Source organism: Desmodus rotundus, chromosome 10 (genome assembly GCF_022682495.2).
Source record: "Desmodus rotundus isolate HL8 chromosome 10, HLdesRot8A.1, whole genome shotgun sequence".
NCBI lineage: Eukaryota > Metazoa > Chordata > Mammalia > Chiroptera > Phyllostomidae > Desmodus > Desmodus rotundus.
This window is the reverse complement of record NC_071396.1, coordinates 74,279,809-74,291,948: the sequence shown is the minus strand read 5'-3', so window position 1 is coordinate 74,291,948 and position 12,140 is coordinate 74,279,809. Positions and strand designations below refer to the sequence as shown.

The following is a 12,140-nucleotide window of genomic DNA, read 5'->3' as shown; positions in this document are numbered from 1 at the left end:
GTGGGGATCAGGGGTGTTGACCACCCACATGGTCAGAAATGCATGTGTAACTTAAGCTGGTCCTCCGCACAGATTCCCAACCGTCAGCTGACAGTGAACAATGCTAGTTTGAACTGTGCAGGTCAATTGGAAAACAAAATGTGTATAAGTGGACTCAGGCAATTCAAACCTGTGTTGTTCAAGGGTCATCTGTGTATAAAAAGGAATAGTTGACTTAATTGTATTTTTTTGTGATAAGATCCTTTGACTTCTTGTCTAGCTATCTTTAAACTGCTTGTATTGTCTTCATTACCATTATAGTTTTCCAAAACTTTTGCCCATATGCCTTAGACAAGTTAATTTTTTTTTGTATTGCACATGGAAGTGGGTTGATGCAGGGAGTCCCCCAAAGATCCTTGTCTAAAGTAGTAGTAAATCATGCCTCTTTTCATATAGGTGTAAATACTTCAGTTTATTTGAGCTAAAGTAGCAGGTGGCCGTGGCTTAATAGATTTAGTATTAGTTGCTGTAATTTAACGTGTCTTTTGAGGCAGCTTAAAAACTTTTTTTAATTTATGTGGTTTGATGATACCATATTTTGGTAAAATGAAATTATAGAATTGGGTTTCCCTTTACAACTCTAGAGCACTGTTGATCTATACTGCTGTCTCCACTGGTGGGCTTCGGTGGCTTACCTTTGGTGCTATAACCAGAGGGCCTGTTGTTATTGTACATACGAGATTGTATGTTGTTAAGGTGTAGGATCTTTGGGTTTCTAATTTTGTTAACTGTTGTTGTATCATTTTAGTCATTGGTAAGGCAGGCCATATTTTGTCTTTTTTTTTGCCTCAATGCTTGGATTGTAGATAGTATTTGTGAAAACGAATACAGTATCCACCACTTTCCGAAGTTTGCTTTATGTCACTTTGCATCTATGAAAAACCTGTTTTAGCTAACTGAAAGAAATATGAAGAGGAATTTTCCTTTTATGAAAAAATCCATTACCATATTAATGTAGGTCTTTTGCTTTTTGTAAAAGCGAAATGGCGTAATGTGAACTTTCTGAAAGCAAGGGGATCCTCTTCAGTTTATTCATGCCAGTTTGGCTTATGAAGGTTTTCATAGGAACTCTCGACTTTCACATCCTGGGGAAACATGTACTCACTGATAATGCAAATTTTATTTTTGGTACCATGATTAAAAATTAAACTTTTTTCTCCTTCAGAGTGACACAAAGAGTAGCCCCCAGAAAGAAGTTAAGTATGAACCTTTTTCTTTTGCTGATGGTAAGTGAGATCTTCATTTCAGTTGATGTATTGTGTGTGTGTGTGTGTGTTTTAAGGTGAAATTACTGTCCTGCCACATCTTTCTTTTAGATTCTATGCTTTAAAAAAGGTTTCTTGAAGTATAATTTATCTCAATGTGACATACAACAAAAAAGTCAATCTTACTAGCATAGAGTTCTATGAATGATACCAAATGTCTTAAAACATCTTTCATGAAGCCTTAACTTTGATTGAACAGTAGTGTCTTACTGGATTCTAATAATAGAGCAATGTGCTTGTCTAGGCTTAACTTCAGAATTGTTCTTGTTCCCTGGCTGTAGAAAGCACGTCTGTTTATTTGTCTAATATTAATGGATTCATATCTTTCTGTAGACATCGGCTCCAATAATTGTGGATACTATGATTTACAAGCAGTGCTAACACATCAGGGAAGGTCTAGCTCTTCAGGTCATTATGTATCATGGGTGAAAAGGAAACAAGGTAAAGATTCTATTATTTTTTTCAATTGTTACATATTATTTCAACAATTCGTTTAATATAAATTCTTTAGCACAGTGGTTCTCATACTTTTTGGTCTCAGAACCCCTTTACATTCTTAATTATTGAAGACTTTTCCGAAGAGCTTTTGTTTACGAGGATTAATTTATTTACTAGAAATTAAAACAGAGAAGTAAATTCATTTAAAAATGACATAAATAACATTTTAAAAATAAAAATAACTGTTTTCCAATACAGAAACACTAGCAAGAAATGGTATTGATTTACATTTTTGTAAATCTTGTCTGGCTTAATAGGAGACAGGAAGTCTCCTAATTGTTTCTGCATTCCGTCTCTTGCTTTATCACACACATCATGTAGCTTCTGGAAAATTCCAAAGCATACTTGAGAGAATGAGGGGTAAAGGCATTTAATGCCTTAGTGGTGTTATGAAAACAGTTGTAACCTTCATAGAACTCCTGTAATGGTCTTGAACCTGAGTACTCCTGGGTCATGCTTTGAGAACTACTGATATGGTAGACAGAATATTGCTGTACATAAAATTAGTACCTTTTTTGAAGTGGAACTCTGGAAAAATTGTGTATGATTTTAATTTCATTTTCCTCTCTTGTTCTTTAGATGAATGGATTAAGTTTGATGATGATAAGGTCAGCATTGTGACGCCAGAAGATATTTTGCGGCTTTCTGGTGGTGGAGACTGGCATATAGCTTACGTTTTACTCTATGGGCCTCGCAAGGTTGAAATAATGGAAGAGGAAAGTGAACAGTAATCTTCATTTCAGCTGTTTATGCCTAGGTGTGAAATAAATGTTATTTGTTGATCATTTTTATAATCCAGAACTTTAGAGGAAGATATGTAAGTGGTTTTATTTCCCCTCATACGAAACAGGGTAGAAGCAGACCACTCTGTATCAACCTAAAAAATTACAGAAGAGAGAAAATTGCCTTTGGAATGTGCTGCCCTGTATAAAGGTGGCAGGAAGACATTTTTAAGAAATTTATTCCTTAATTTTTAAAAATTCTTAGTTGAAATGCCTTTCAACCATTACCTTCTGTGATAATTTTTCCTGCCTTTTTCAGTTCAAGATTCAGCAATGAGATGTTTATTGCACACCTATTACTCTGTTATTTGTTGTTGTTCTTGCATGGTTCAAACCACAGGTAATTCAGTAGCTGTCCATCCTTTGCCTTATCTAACAAATTTTGCCAGGAAGATGGAAAAGAAGTATTGTTCTCATTGTATCTCAGTGCTGCTGTCCATATCCCATGGAAACATGGGTCCAATCAAGTATTTGTCCAGCCTGATTGTTGCTGGCTGTTCATGACTTTAAAAATAAATTGTGATCAATAGTACATTTGATTATACATTTATTACTGTGTCTCTTACGTACTATGGTTTGTATGTTTAACTTTGCAATGGTTTTGTAGTAATCAACCTTAAAACATGTTGACAGGCTCTGGTTGCTTATTTTTAGAAAATGGGGATATTTAATAATAAAAAAAAGGGATTAACAGTTTTTTACCTCAAGTCTTTTGTCTGTTGAGTTGGCTGAAGTTCTGATGTTAATCCTGGTTAGTTTCTCTGCTGTTAAGCATCCATTTAAAAACATGACCTTTTGCCTGCTAGCATTCTGTTGTTTAAAAGGAAATACAAAGTTTAAGAGCAGTGGAGTTCTCTGAATGCAGAATGCAGCGATGTTATCAGTCACATCTGTTCCTTGGCTCAGTTTTTTATTTTTGTACTCCTGTCAGTTCCCAAAATCTTCACGTGTGTTTCACTAATATCAAATTTTAAAGTGGAGGTAGAAATACCAAAGTATGCGGTATTTCAGTATGGTAGGTTAATATATTCCAATTAGTTCATCTTTTCTTAGGAACCTTGATTGTTAGATGTGATAGAATATTACCTCATTGGTCTCTGATTTTTCTTGAGTTGGGTATTTATAATTAAGTTTTGGGGATTATCATGAAATCTCATCTTTGCTTATGCTCGTTTAATGCACTGCAGAGCACAGCACTGAAAACTAGAAGATTCCTAGAGAATAATGGTCAGTGTGATATAATCTGAGAACACTAGGGGTAAAAAATAAGCATTTAAAGGACTTATTTGTAAATAGCTTTTTCAGCTAATCTTTAATTCCTTTAATTTTTGGCAATCTTTAATTCCTTTGCTTTGGGGGAGGGTGCAGAATAGAAGGGGGAAAATGAGACTAAGAATTGTGATGTTTTCATATATATTAGTGTGATGCTTGTAATTTTGCAGTTCTTTTACTTATTTGGCCTGAATAAATTTGATGACATAATTTAGCAATTAAAATTTAGATTTTCTGATTTGCAGGATGCTGTAGCTAGTAGAGATCAGGTGAGGTAGGTTTAGAACAGCATACAAGCCTTATATGGAATTGTGAAATTGTAATTAATTGTCATTATTAAACGATTCCATTTTATCTGATCCAAAAAAGCATTATTCCAAAGATATTTTAAGTATAAGAAATTGGACTTCTACTAGTGCTGTTTTAAACTAATGAGGCTGTTTTAGGATTCAGCCTTGCATATAAGGTCTTTGAGAGACGGCAAGAAAATGGCTTGGCTCATGAGTGTGTCTCATACGCTGTGCTGCATACTGTGGGACTTGCTAGTGAAGTTAAGCCCAAGCAAGAACAATTATAGTGTAATATGCACTTAAGAAACAATGGTAACCTAATCTTAGACCCCAAAAGGGTAATGCATACATGGGAACAGGAAAAGTAGATGCTTCTTTCTCCAACCATTACTATATAGTACTTTGCTGTTTATAGGGTGCTTTCACTTACATCTCTTTTGAACTTCACAATAATCCCTGAGGTATGCATCCCTATTTTAATGACTTGAGAGGTTAAATAATTTTTGTAAGGCTAAAAGAACTAGGTTTTAGACTTTACCCCATTTCTTTTAAAGTTGTGGGTCAACAAACATTTTCTGTAGTGGGCCAGATAGTAAATGTTTTAAGCTTTGCAGGCTGTAACATCTTTGTTGCAACTACCTTGCTGTTGTATCAGGAAAGAAGCCATAGAGAATACCTAAAAAATTAGCACGGCTGTGTGCTGATGAAATTTTACTTATAAAACCAGGTGGTGAATGGACCATTGCTTGCTGATCCTCTGCTTTAAAGCATGAGTGAGACTAGAGCAGTCATATGGTTTCAGAAAGTCTTATTCTGGGAGTTTCAGAATAGCAGGTTAAAATTTACAACTACTAATGGCATGCAGAAACTAATTTTCATATTGTATTTTGGGAAACATCATGCCCCTAAATATCACTTACTGACTTCATTATGAATATATTTAATTTATTTAACAAAAATATATCATGACCTTGATTGAGGTCACTTAATTTTGGCCATTTTCCCAATCTACTCCACCCTCCTCCCCAAACCCTGAGGTCAGTTATCAAGAGCCAATGTGTGTTCTGTTGTTCTTGGAGCACCAGCCAACTGTACAACAACTGTTATAAAAATGTTTATTGTTTACCAAAACCAGTGGACCTCTTATCAAATGCTGCTTGGTAACAAAATCTTATCACAGTTTTAATAAAAAAAAAAAAGCTAACTATTTGTCTCGTTGTCATTAGTTAGACTCTCTACAAGGTCACTCAATCCAGACTTATGCAGGGCGTTAATCAGGTTCTCGGGCGTCGCATGTACTCCCTCTTGATCTTGCCAGGCAACTAGTAACTGCCTAGCTCTCATCTTCATGTCTTCGCTGTCACACTCAATCTGTCTAATTTCCGAGTCTTTCATTTCCAAGTAGGGAGCCAGAATCTTCCATTGTTCACCCAGTTTGTTGGCAAATGTCTCTATTTGTTCCCCCGTCACAGGTTTGTCTCTCCGAACATCAGGGCCTAGATAACACAGGAAAAGTAAATTATGTACAAAGTACAAGGACATGTACAAAGCATACAACAGAAATGGGAAGATAGGGGACCAGTGATATATTAATCCCCTTTAATATGCTTTATTTCAAAAGTAAAACAATTCCTTTTTATATTTTCCATGGACTGTATACTGCACTTACAATCATGATCATTAGGAAATCAATACATCAAAGCTAAAGCTGTTGCCTCTATTATAATTACGAAGGTTCTCTCTGAAACCAGCTGTCCCCCTCTACTCCCCACAAGAATTAACCTTCAGATGTACTTTCCCATCACTTTCAATTTTATTGTAGAAAAGGTAATATTTTAAGTTGTCAAGCAGTGTTTACCTTCCTCACTATAAGAAACAGCTGAGATACACTGTAGAAGTTCAGAAGTATGTCAAATTAAATAACGTGCCTCTCAACAATCACAATCTTTCCCAATTTTGTAAAATAACCAAGAAAATTCAATTCTTACTTTCATTTTCCTTCAGTAAAGCATCATTATCTTCCTCATCTTCATCCTCACCTGTTTTTATTTCTTCAGAAGGAGGCTAAAATGAGTAAGACGATTAAAAGAATGACAACTTCTAAAATAATTGGGGATACATCTGTAAGTGTGATTGACATTCTAAATTCAGGGTCCAGAATTTTACCCCGGAGAGTGTTAAATGTGAATGCCAGGAAAGCATCACAAATGAGACAGTGTTAATCTGAAGGAGTAGATGATGGGGAAGACCTGAAAGTTGGAAAGACTCCCTTTGCCCCCCGCAACCTGAGAAAAGGAGCCAGTAAAAAGGATGGTATAATGATTTTCAAATCCCTGCCATATAGTAACAGTAGAAACAATGGTCTAGGAAAGACGGGTTGTTGAGCAACTGTGTCCTTAAAATTTTTTTGATGATTTTATTAGGTTTTATGTACAGTTAGTACCATACTGTAGCAATGAAATGAAAAAATTTTATTAGAAAAGAGCAAAGAAAGGGCAAGTTGCTTACTACTACCCTGTTTTTGATAAAAGACAATATAATGCACCAACAAACAGGAAAAATGGTAATAGTTTACCCAAAAATATTACAGATTTACATTATATTGCAAGCGGTATAAAAATAATTATAGTTGATCAGTTTTATGTACTTCCTGTAAAATGTATCCTCAAATTCATTTTTCCTCATTCTAAAACATGGGAGTTTGTAGATTTTTTTCATATGATCAACTCTAAAATCAGCTCTGCTCAAGTAACGATAGTTTAAAGAAGATAACATCAACTAAGGGGTGTTAAAATACTGATCTGTAATACTTACTGGTAATTCCTTGGCTAGCTTTATTACCATGTTTTCAAGATACTCTGGCAAACTTTTGAACTGCTGGTTGGTTGGCTGGAAGAAGTGAGGGCTTCTCCGTGCTAGTAATCTCAGGGCTCTCCAACCATAGTTTGAATTGTTCACAGCCCTATAAAAAGAGATGTTGATCTTACCATGTATAGTTTTTTACTTCTCTATTCCCTTCTAGTTAATGTAACTTACCATGTGAAATTCTGTGAGTAGCCTCTGCACCATATTTTCATTTTGATCATGTTAATAAAGAATCTGTACAGTTCACTTAGAATAGAAACCAACAGAGTCTGCAGAGGCATTTTAAAACTTTATATGTATTTGGACTTCCGGCCAAGATGGAGGCGTAGGTAGATACACTGTGCCTCCTTGCACAAACAAAGGAAGGACAACAATTTAAAAACAAAAAACAACCAGAACTGACAGAAAATTGAACTGTATGGAAGTCCGACAACCAAGGAGTTAAAGAAGATGCATTCATCCAGACTGGTAGGAGGGGTGGAGACACGCAGCTAGGCGGAGAGGACTCATGGCAAGGTGGTGGCTGGAGGACCCAGCAAGGTGGCAGATTGTGGAGTGGGTTGGGCAAGGCTGCAGCTGGCTGGCAAGGAGCAGCTGGTGGATCCTGCAATGCTGCGGTTGGCAGACCCAGCGGTACCACATTCATGCGCATATAAACCAGGAGGAACAAAGGGGAGCAAAACAGACCATGCAACCCCAGGGCTCCAGTGCGGGGGGGGGGGGGGAAATAAAAGCCTCAAACCTCTGACTGAAAACCCCTTGCGAGTTGATGCAGCTGCATGAGAAACTCCTAACTTCACAGGAAAGTTCATTGGAGAGACCCACAGGGTCCCAGAATGTATACAAACCCCCCACAAATGGGAATCAGCACCAGAAGGGCCCACTTTGCTTGTGGATAGCGGAAGAAGTGACTGAAATCTGGCAGAGAGTGGAGTAAGCGCCGTTTTCCCCCCTCAGACCACTTCCCCACATAAAATGTCACAGCACAGTGACATGGGTTGCCCCACCCCATGAATACCTAAGGCTGTGCCCCTTTAGGTAACAGGTGCACCAAGACAAAAAAAACCAAAAAAACAAAAAAACCCAAATGAAAGAACAGATTAAAGCTCTAGAAAAAATACAACTAAGCAACAAAGACACAGCCAACCTACCAGATACACAGTTCAAAACACTGGTAATCAGGAAGCTCACAGAATTGGTTGAATTTGGTTGCAAATTAGATGAAGGCTATGCTAAGAGAAACAAAGGAAAATGTACAGGGAACCAATAGTGATGGGAAGGAAACCGGGACTCAACAGTGTGGACCAGAAGGAAGAAAGAAACATCCAACCAGAAAAGAATGAAGAAACAAGAATTCAAAAAAATGAGGACAGGCTTAGGAACCTCCAGGACATCTTTAAACATTCCAACACCCGAATTATAGGGGTACCAGAAGGAGAAGAGGAAGAACAAAAAAATGAAATCTTATTTGAACAAATAATGGAGAACTTCCCCAATCTGGCAAAGGAAATAGACTTCCAGGAAGTCCAGGAAGCTCAGAGAGTCCCAAAGAAGCTGGACCCAAGGAGGAACACACCAAGGCACATCCTGATTACATTACCCAAGATGAAAGAGAAGGAGAGAATATTAGAAGCAGCGAGAGAAAGAGACACAGTTACATACAAAGGAGTTCCCATAAGACTGTCAGCTGATTTCTCCAAAGAGACCTTATAGGCAAGAAGGAGCTGGAAAGAATTATTCCAAGTCATAAAAGGCAAGGACCTACATCCAAGATTGCTCTATGCAGCAAAGCTATCATTTAGAATGGAAGGGCAGATACAGTGCTTCTCAGATAAGGTCAAGTTAAAGCAATTCATCATCTCCAAGCCCTTATTATATGAAATGTTAAAGGGATTTATCTAAGAAAAAGAAGATCAAAAATATGAACAGTAAAAGTGACAGCAAACTCACAGTAACAACCACACCTAAAACAAAAACAAAAGCAAACTAAGCAAACAACTAGAACAGAAACAGAACCACAGAAATGGAGATCACATGGAGGGTTAACAGTGAGGGAATTGGAGGGGGAGAAAGGGGGGGAAGGTACAGAGAATAAGTAGCATAAATGGTGGGTAGAAAACAGGGGGAAGTTAATAGTGTAGGAAATGTAGAAGCCAAAGAGCTTGTATGTATGACCCATGAACATGAACTAAAGGGAGGGGGGATGTGGGTGGGAGGGGGTGTGCAGAGCAGAGTGGAGTGAAGGGGGAAAAATGGGACAACTGTAATGGCATAATCAATAAAATATATTAGAATAAAACCATGTCCAAGCCTTTAAGACAAGAAGAAGAAGAAGGACAACAACAGCAGCTTATATGTATTTAATTTTAAAAAGCCAATTAGTATGTGTCCAGTACTGGATAGATGCATGTATACATGCAGGACTGAAATCATCTACTTAGTTATTTAGGGAAAAAGAGATGAATTCATAATAGGTTCACCATGTTTAGGGAGTTGATAACCATACTGGCAATGTCACTTACAGGTGTGAGTTCCAGACTATAAGGCTCAACAGTTTCCATTATGTTAATTTCATCAATATTTGGTTTCCTAATTACGTAATGCCTAAACTTTAATTTGTTCAGTCCAATCTCAATGAATAAAAATGGCTCCAAAACTACAAGACAGCTATCCAATAGCCAACAGAGTAAGCAGTGATGCCGAGAATAGAGTCCAGGAACTGTTCTCTAATGAAGAAAAGGAGTAACAGGTGGTTCCCAGGAAGGTGAGAAATGGAAACCTCAGGGAAATCACAAAGTTCCTGAAACAGGCAAGCTGCAGGAGTTTTTGCAAGTCATCTGGAAATCCCCTCCCCGCCAAATTGTTAGATTAGCAACGGCTTTGCCTAAACGGTTATGAGCGTTTCTCTCTCATGCATTTCTTTTTAAACAACTTGAATCTTTTAAGCATTTTATTCCCTTTCAAATTATACATATAAACTTCCTTATTCTTCAGAGATCCATACCATCCAAGTTCTTAAACTAATCTTACAGGGCTATCACTTTAAAAGAAAAACCTACCTAATCTTACCTGGCAATATTCATTCCTTAACAAATACTGTTGAGCTGGGCATTCAGGAGTCGAGATGGTAAGTTCACCCTGAGCATTGAGGCACTGCAGCACTGCTTCGAGCAGAGCCCCTGAGGCCAATGTGATTTTCCTGGCTCTGCCGCCAACTAGCTGAGAACTTCAGTAAATTATTTACCCTCTGCCTTAATTTCCTTAACAGCAAAATGGAGGTAAGAATAGTTTCTACCTTAGAGTTATATAAGGTAAGTGCTTAAGAAGTAACTGATAAAGTAAATGAGGAATATGTTGCCAGGCATCATTACTGACACACAAGGTATAAGACAATTTCAGATAGTGGTAAGGATGAGAAACATGAGAATTTCAGACCAAACAGGGCTGCATTACAGAGGGAAAGGGGAAGAGCTTGGTCAGGTAAAGCTGCTCAGTATTTAAGATGACAGCTGACATGCAAGCAAGCCATGGGATTACCACGAGGGAAGTTTCATGCAAACAAGTACAAAGGTCCTGAGGTAGAAATGCCTTTTGAGTTGAACAGGAACAGGGCTTTATGGGTACAGCAGAGAGATGTGATTGGAGAGGTAGCTAGACCTGCCTTGTGGATTTAGAGATCACTGGCTGATGCATGGAGAATTGACTAGAACTGGTCAGAGCATTCTTTTGCAGTGCTAAGTATCATACATGTTTCAAAGTACATAAATCATCTTAATCCTCAGAATAATTGTGAAATGGGTACTATTTGTATTTCACAGATGAGGAAACGAGCAGAGGGGTTAAATTAGCCCAAGCAGCCTAGTCAGTTAAGTAGTAGTGAGTCTGAGGAATGGAACCTAGGCCCTCTGACAAGACGGACCTTACCCTTAAATCACACACCGTAAGGCCTATTCAAAGCCATGGGGGCTGTGTGTCACTGAGAAAATCCAGTTGAAGAATCTGAGACTGAGACCCGAAGTTACTCCACAATTCTAGAGTTAGGCAAAGGATTGGAAAGCCAGGAATGGAGATTGAGAAGTGGTGAGACAAAAGGAAAAACAGTAGGAACTTGTAATTTCATGGATGTCAAGAGAGAAAAATGTTACCTAACAGGGAGAGAGCAACTGGGGAATGCTGCTGAGAGGTCAAAAAAAAAGGTGACCTTGATTAAGAGATATTTGACAGGGAGACAGCCCAGCAGGAGTGGGCTGAGGACAATGGGAGGTAAGGAATAGAAAGCAGCAATCAACAGCAACTGTTGGGAGATACAGCCATACCTCGAAGACAATGCAAAAAGTGAATCTGGCAATAAACCGAGTTGTAATTTAAAAACACCTGACACTTGTTAAGTGTAATAGAGTGAAGGACAATAAACCGAGGTATGCCTATACTGTGATTTGAAAGGGAACACAGAAAGAGCTAATAGTTGGAGACGTAGGCTCAAGGGGATTTTTCTGATTTTTTGAAACAAGCGTGATATTTAAATCCTGCTTGGTAAGTCCATGGGAATGGTCATTGAAATCAGATATGTAATAATGTGAACTTGGTACATAAACTCACCCAGGAGGAAAAGTACTTAATAAGTAGTCTAGTATAAATGTTGGAGAAAATGAGCTAATGAGAAACATTACTTACTTATATTCATTTTCAACCATGCTTTCAGGGTCTGCCTGTTCAATGGCTTCCTCAAAGAATTCCTCCAAAGTTGGCATATATTCCCTGCATGTTAAAAAATAATTAGTGAGGATCACGTGTTCTTACTAAATACTCATAAAATGGTGGCAGGCAATCAAAAATTCTAACTACTGTTACCACACTTGACTTAACAGATTACTTAGGAGCTTCTCGTTTTAAGGAAGTGAATGACTCAAAACAACTTCACCAAGGGGAACACAAAGCGGGCAGTGTGGCAGTCTGGTGCATTATCTACGACGCACTGTGTAATGTCCACACACTGTATCATACACTGTCATGCATCACGATGGTACTAGTCACAGAGGGCAGCTTACTAGCATTTACATTTCTTCAGCAAGGTGGAAAATTCATGTTATGTCCCCATTCATGGATTTTTTTCCTTTAAACCAGAATTA

At 37.8% G+C, this 12,140-nt stretch overlaps 2 protein-coding genes across 2 annotated transcripts in view; one reads left to right on the top strand and one right to left on the bottom strand.

The window, feature by feature from the left end:
* Nucleotides 1-3,116, top strand: part of USP14 (ubiquitin specific peptidase 14) — a 54,568-nt gene extending 51,452 nt beyond the window's left edge. The window contains exons 14-16 of the mRNA XM_024580581.4: nt 1,205-1,265; nt 1,638-1,745; nt 2,382-3,116. Coding sequence (XP_024436349.1) covers nt 1,205-1,265; nt 1,638-1,745; nt 2,382-2,533 — 321 coding nt within the window. The 3' untranslated portion in view covers nt 2,534-3,116. The remainder of the gene's footprint in view (nt 1-1,204; nt 1,266-1,637; nt 1,746-2,381) is intronic.
* A 2,131-nt stretch (nt 3,117-5,247) lies between these two features.
* The window catches only part of THOC1 (THO complex subunit 1), a 50,305-nt gene continuing 43,412 nt past the window's right edge, over nt 5,248-12,140 (bottom strand). Inside the window, exons 18-21 of the mRNA XM_024580583.3 lie at nt 11,686-11,769; nt 6,961-7,108; nt 6,135-6,210; nt 5,248-5,642 (exon numbers count right to left, since the gene is read on the bottom strand). Of these exons, the coding sequence (XP_024436351.1) occupies nt 5,347-5,642; nt 6,135-6,210; nt 6,961-7,108; nt 11,686-11,769 (604 nt within the window). The 3' untranslated portion in view covers nt 5,248-5,346. The remainder of the gene's footprint in view (nt 5,643-6,134; nt 6,211-6,960; nt 7,109-11,685; nt 11,770-12,140) is intronic.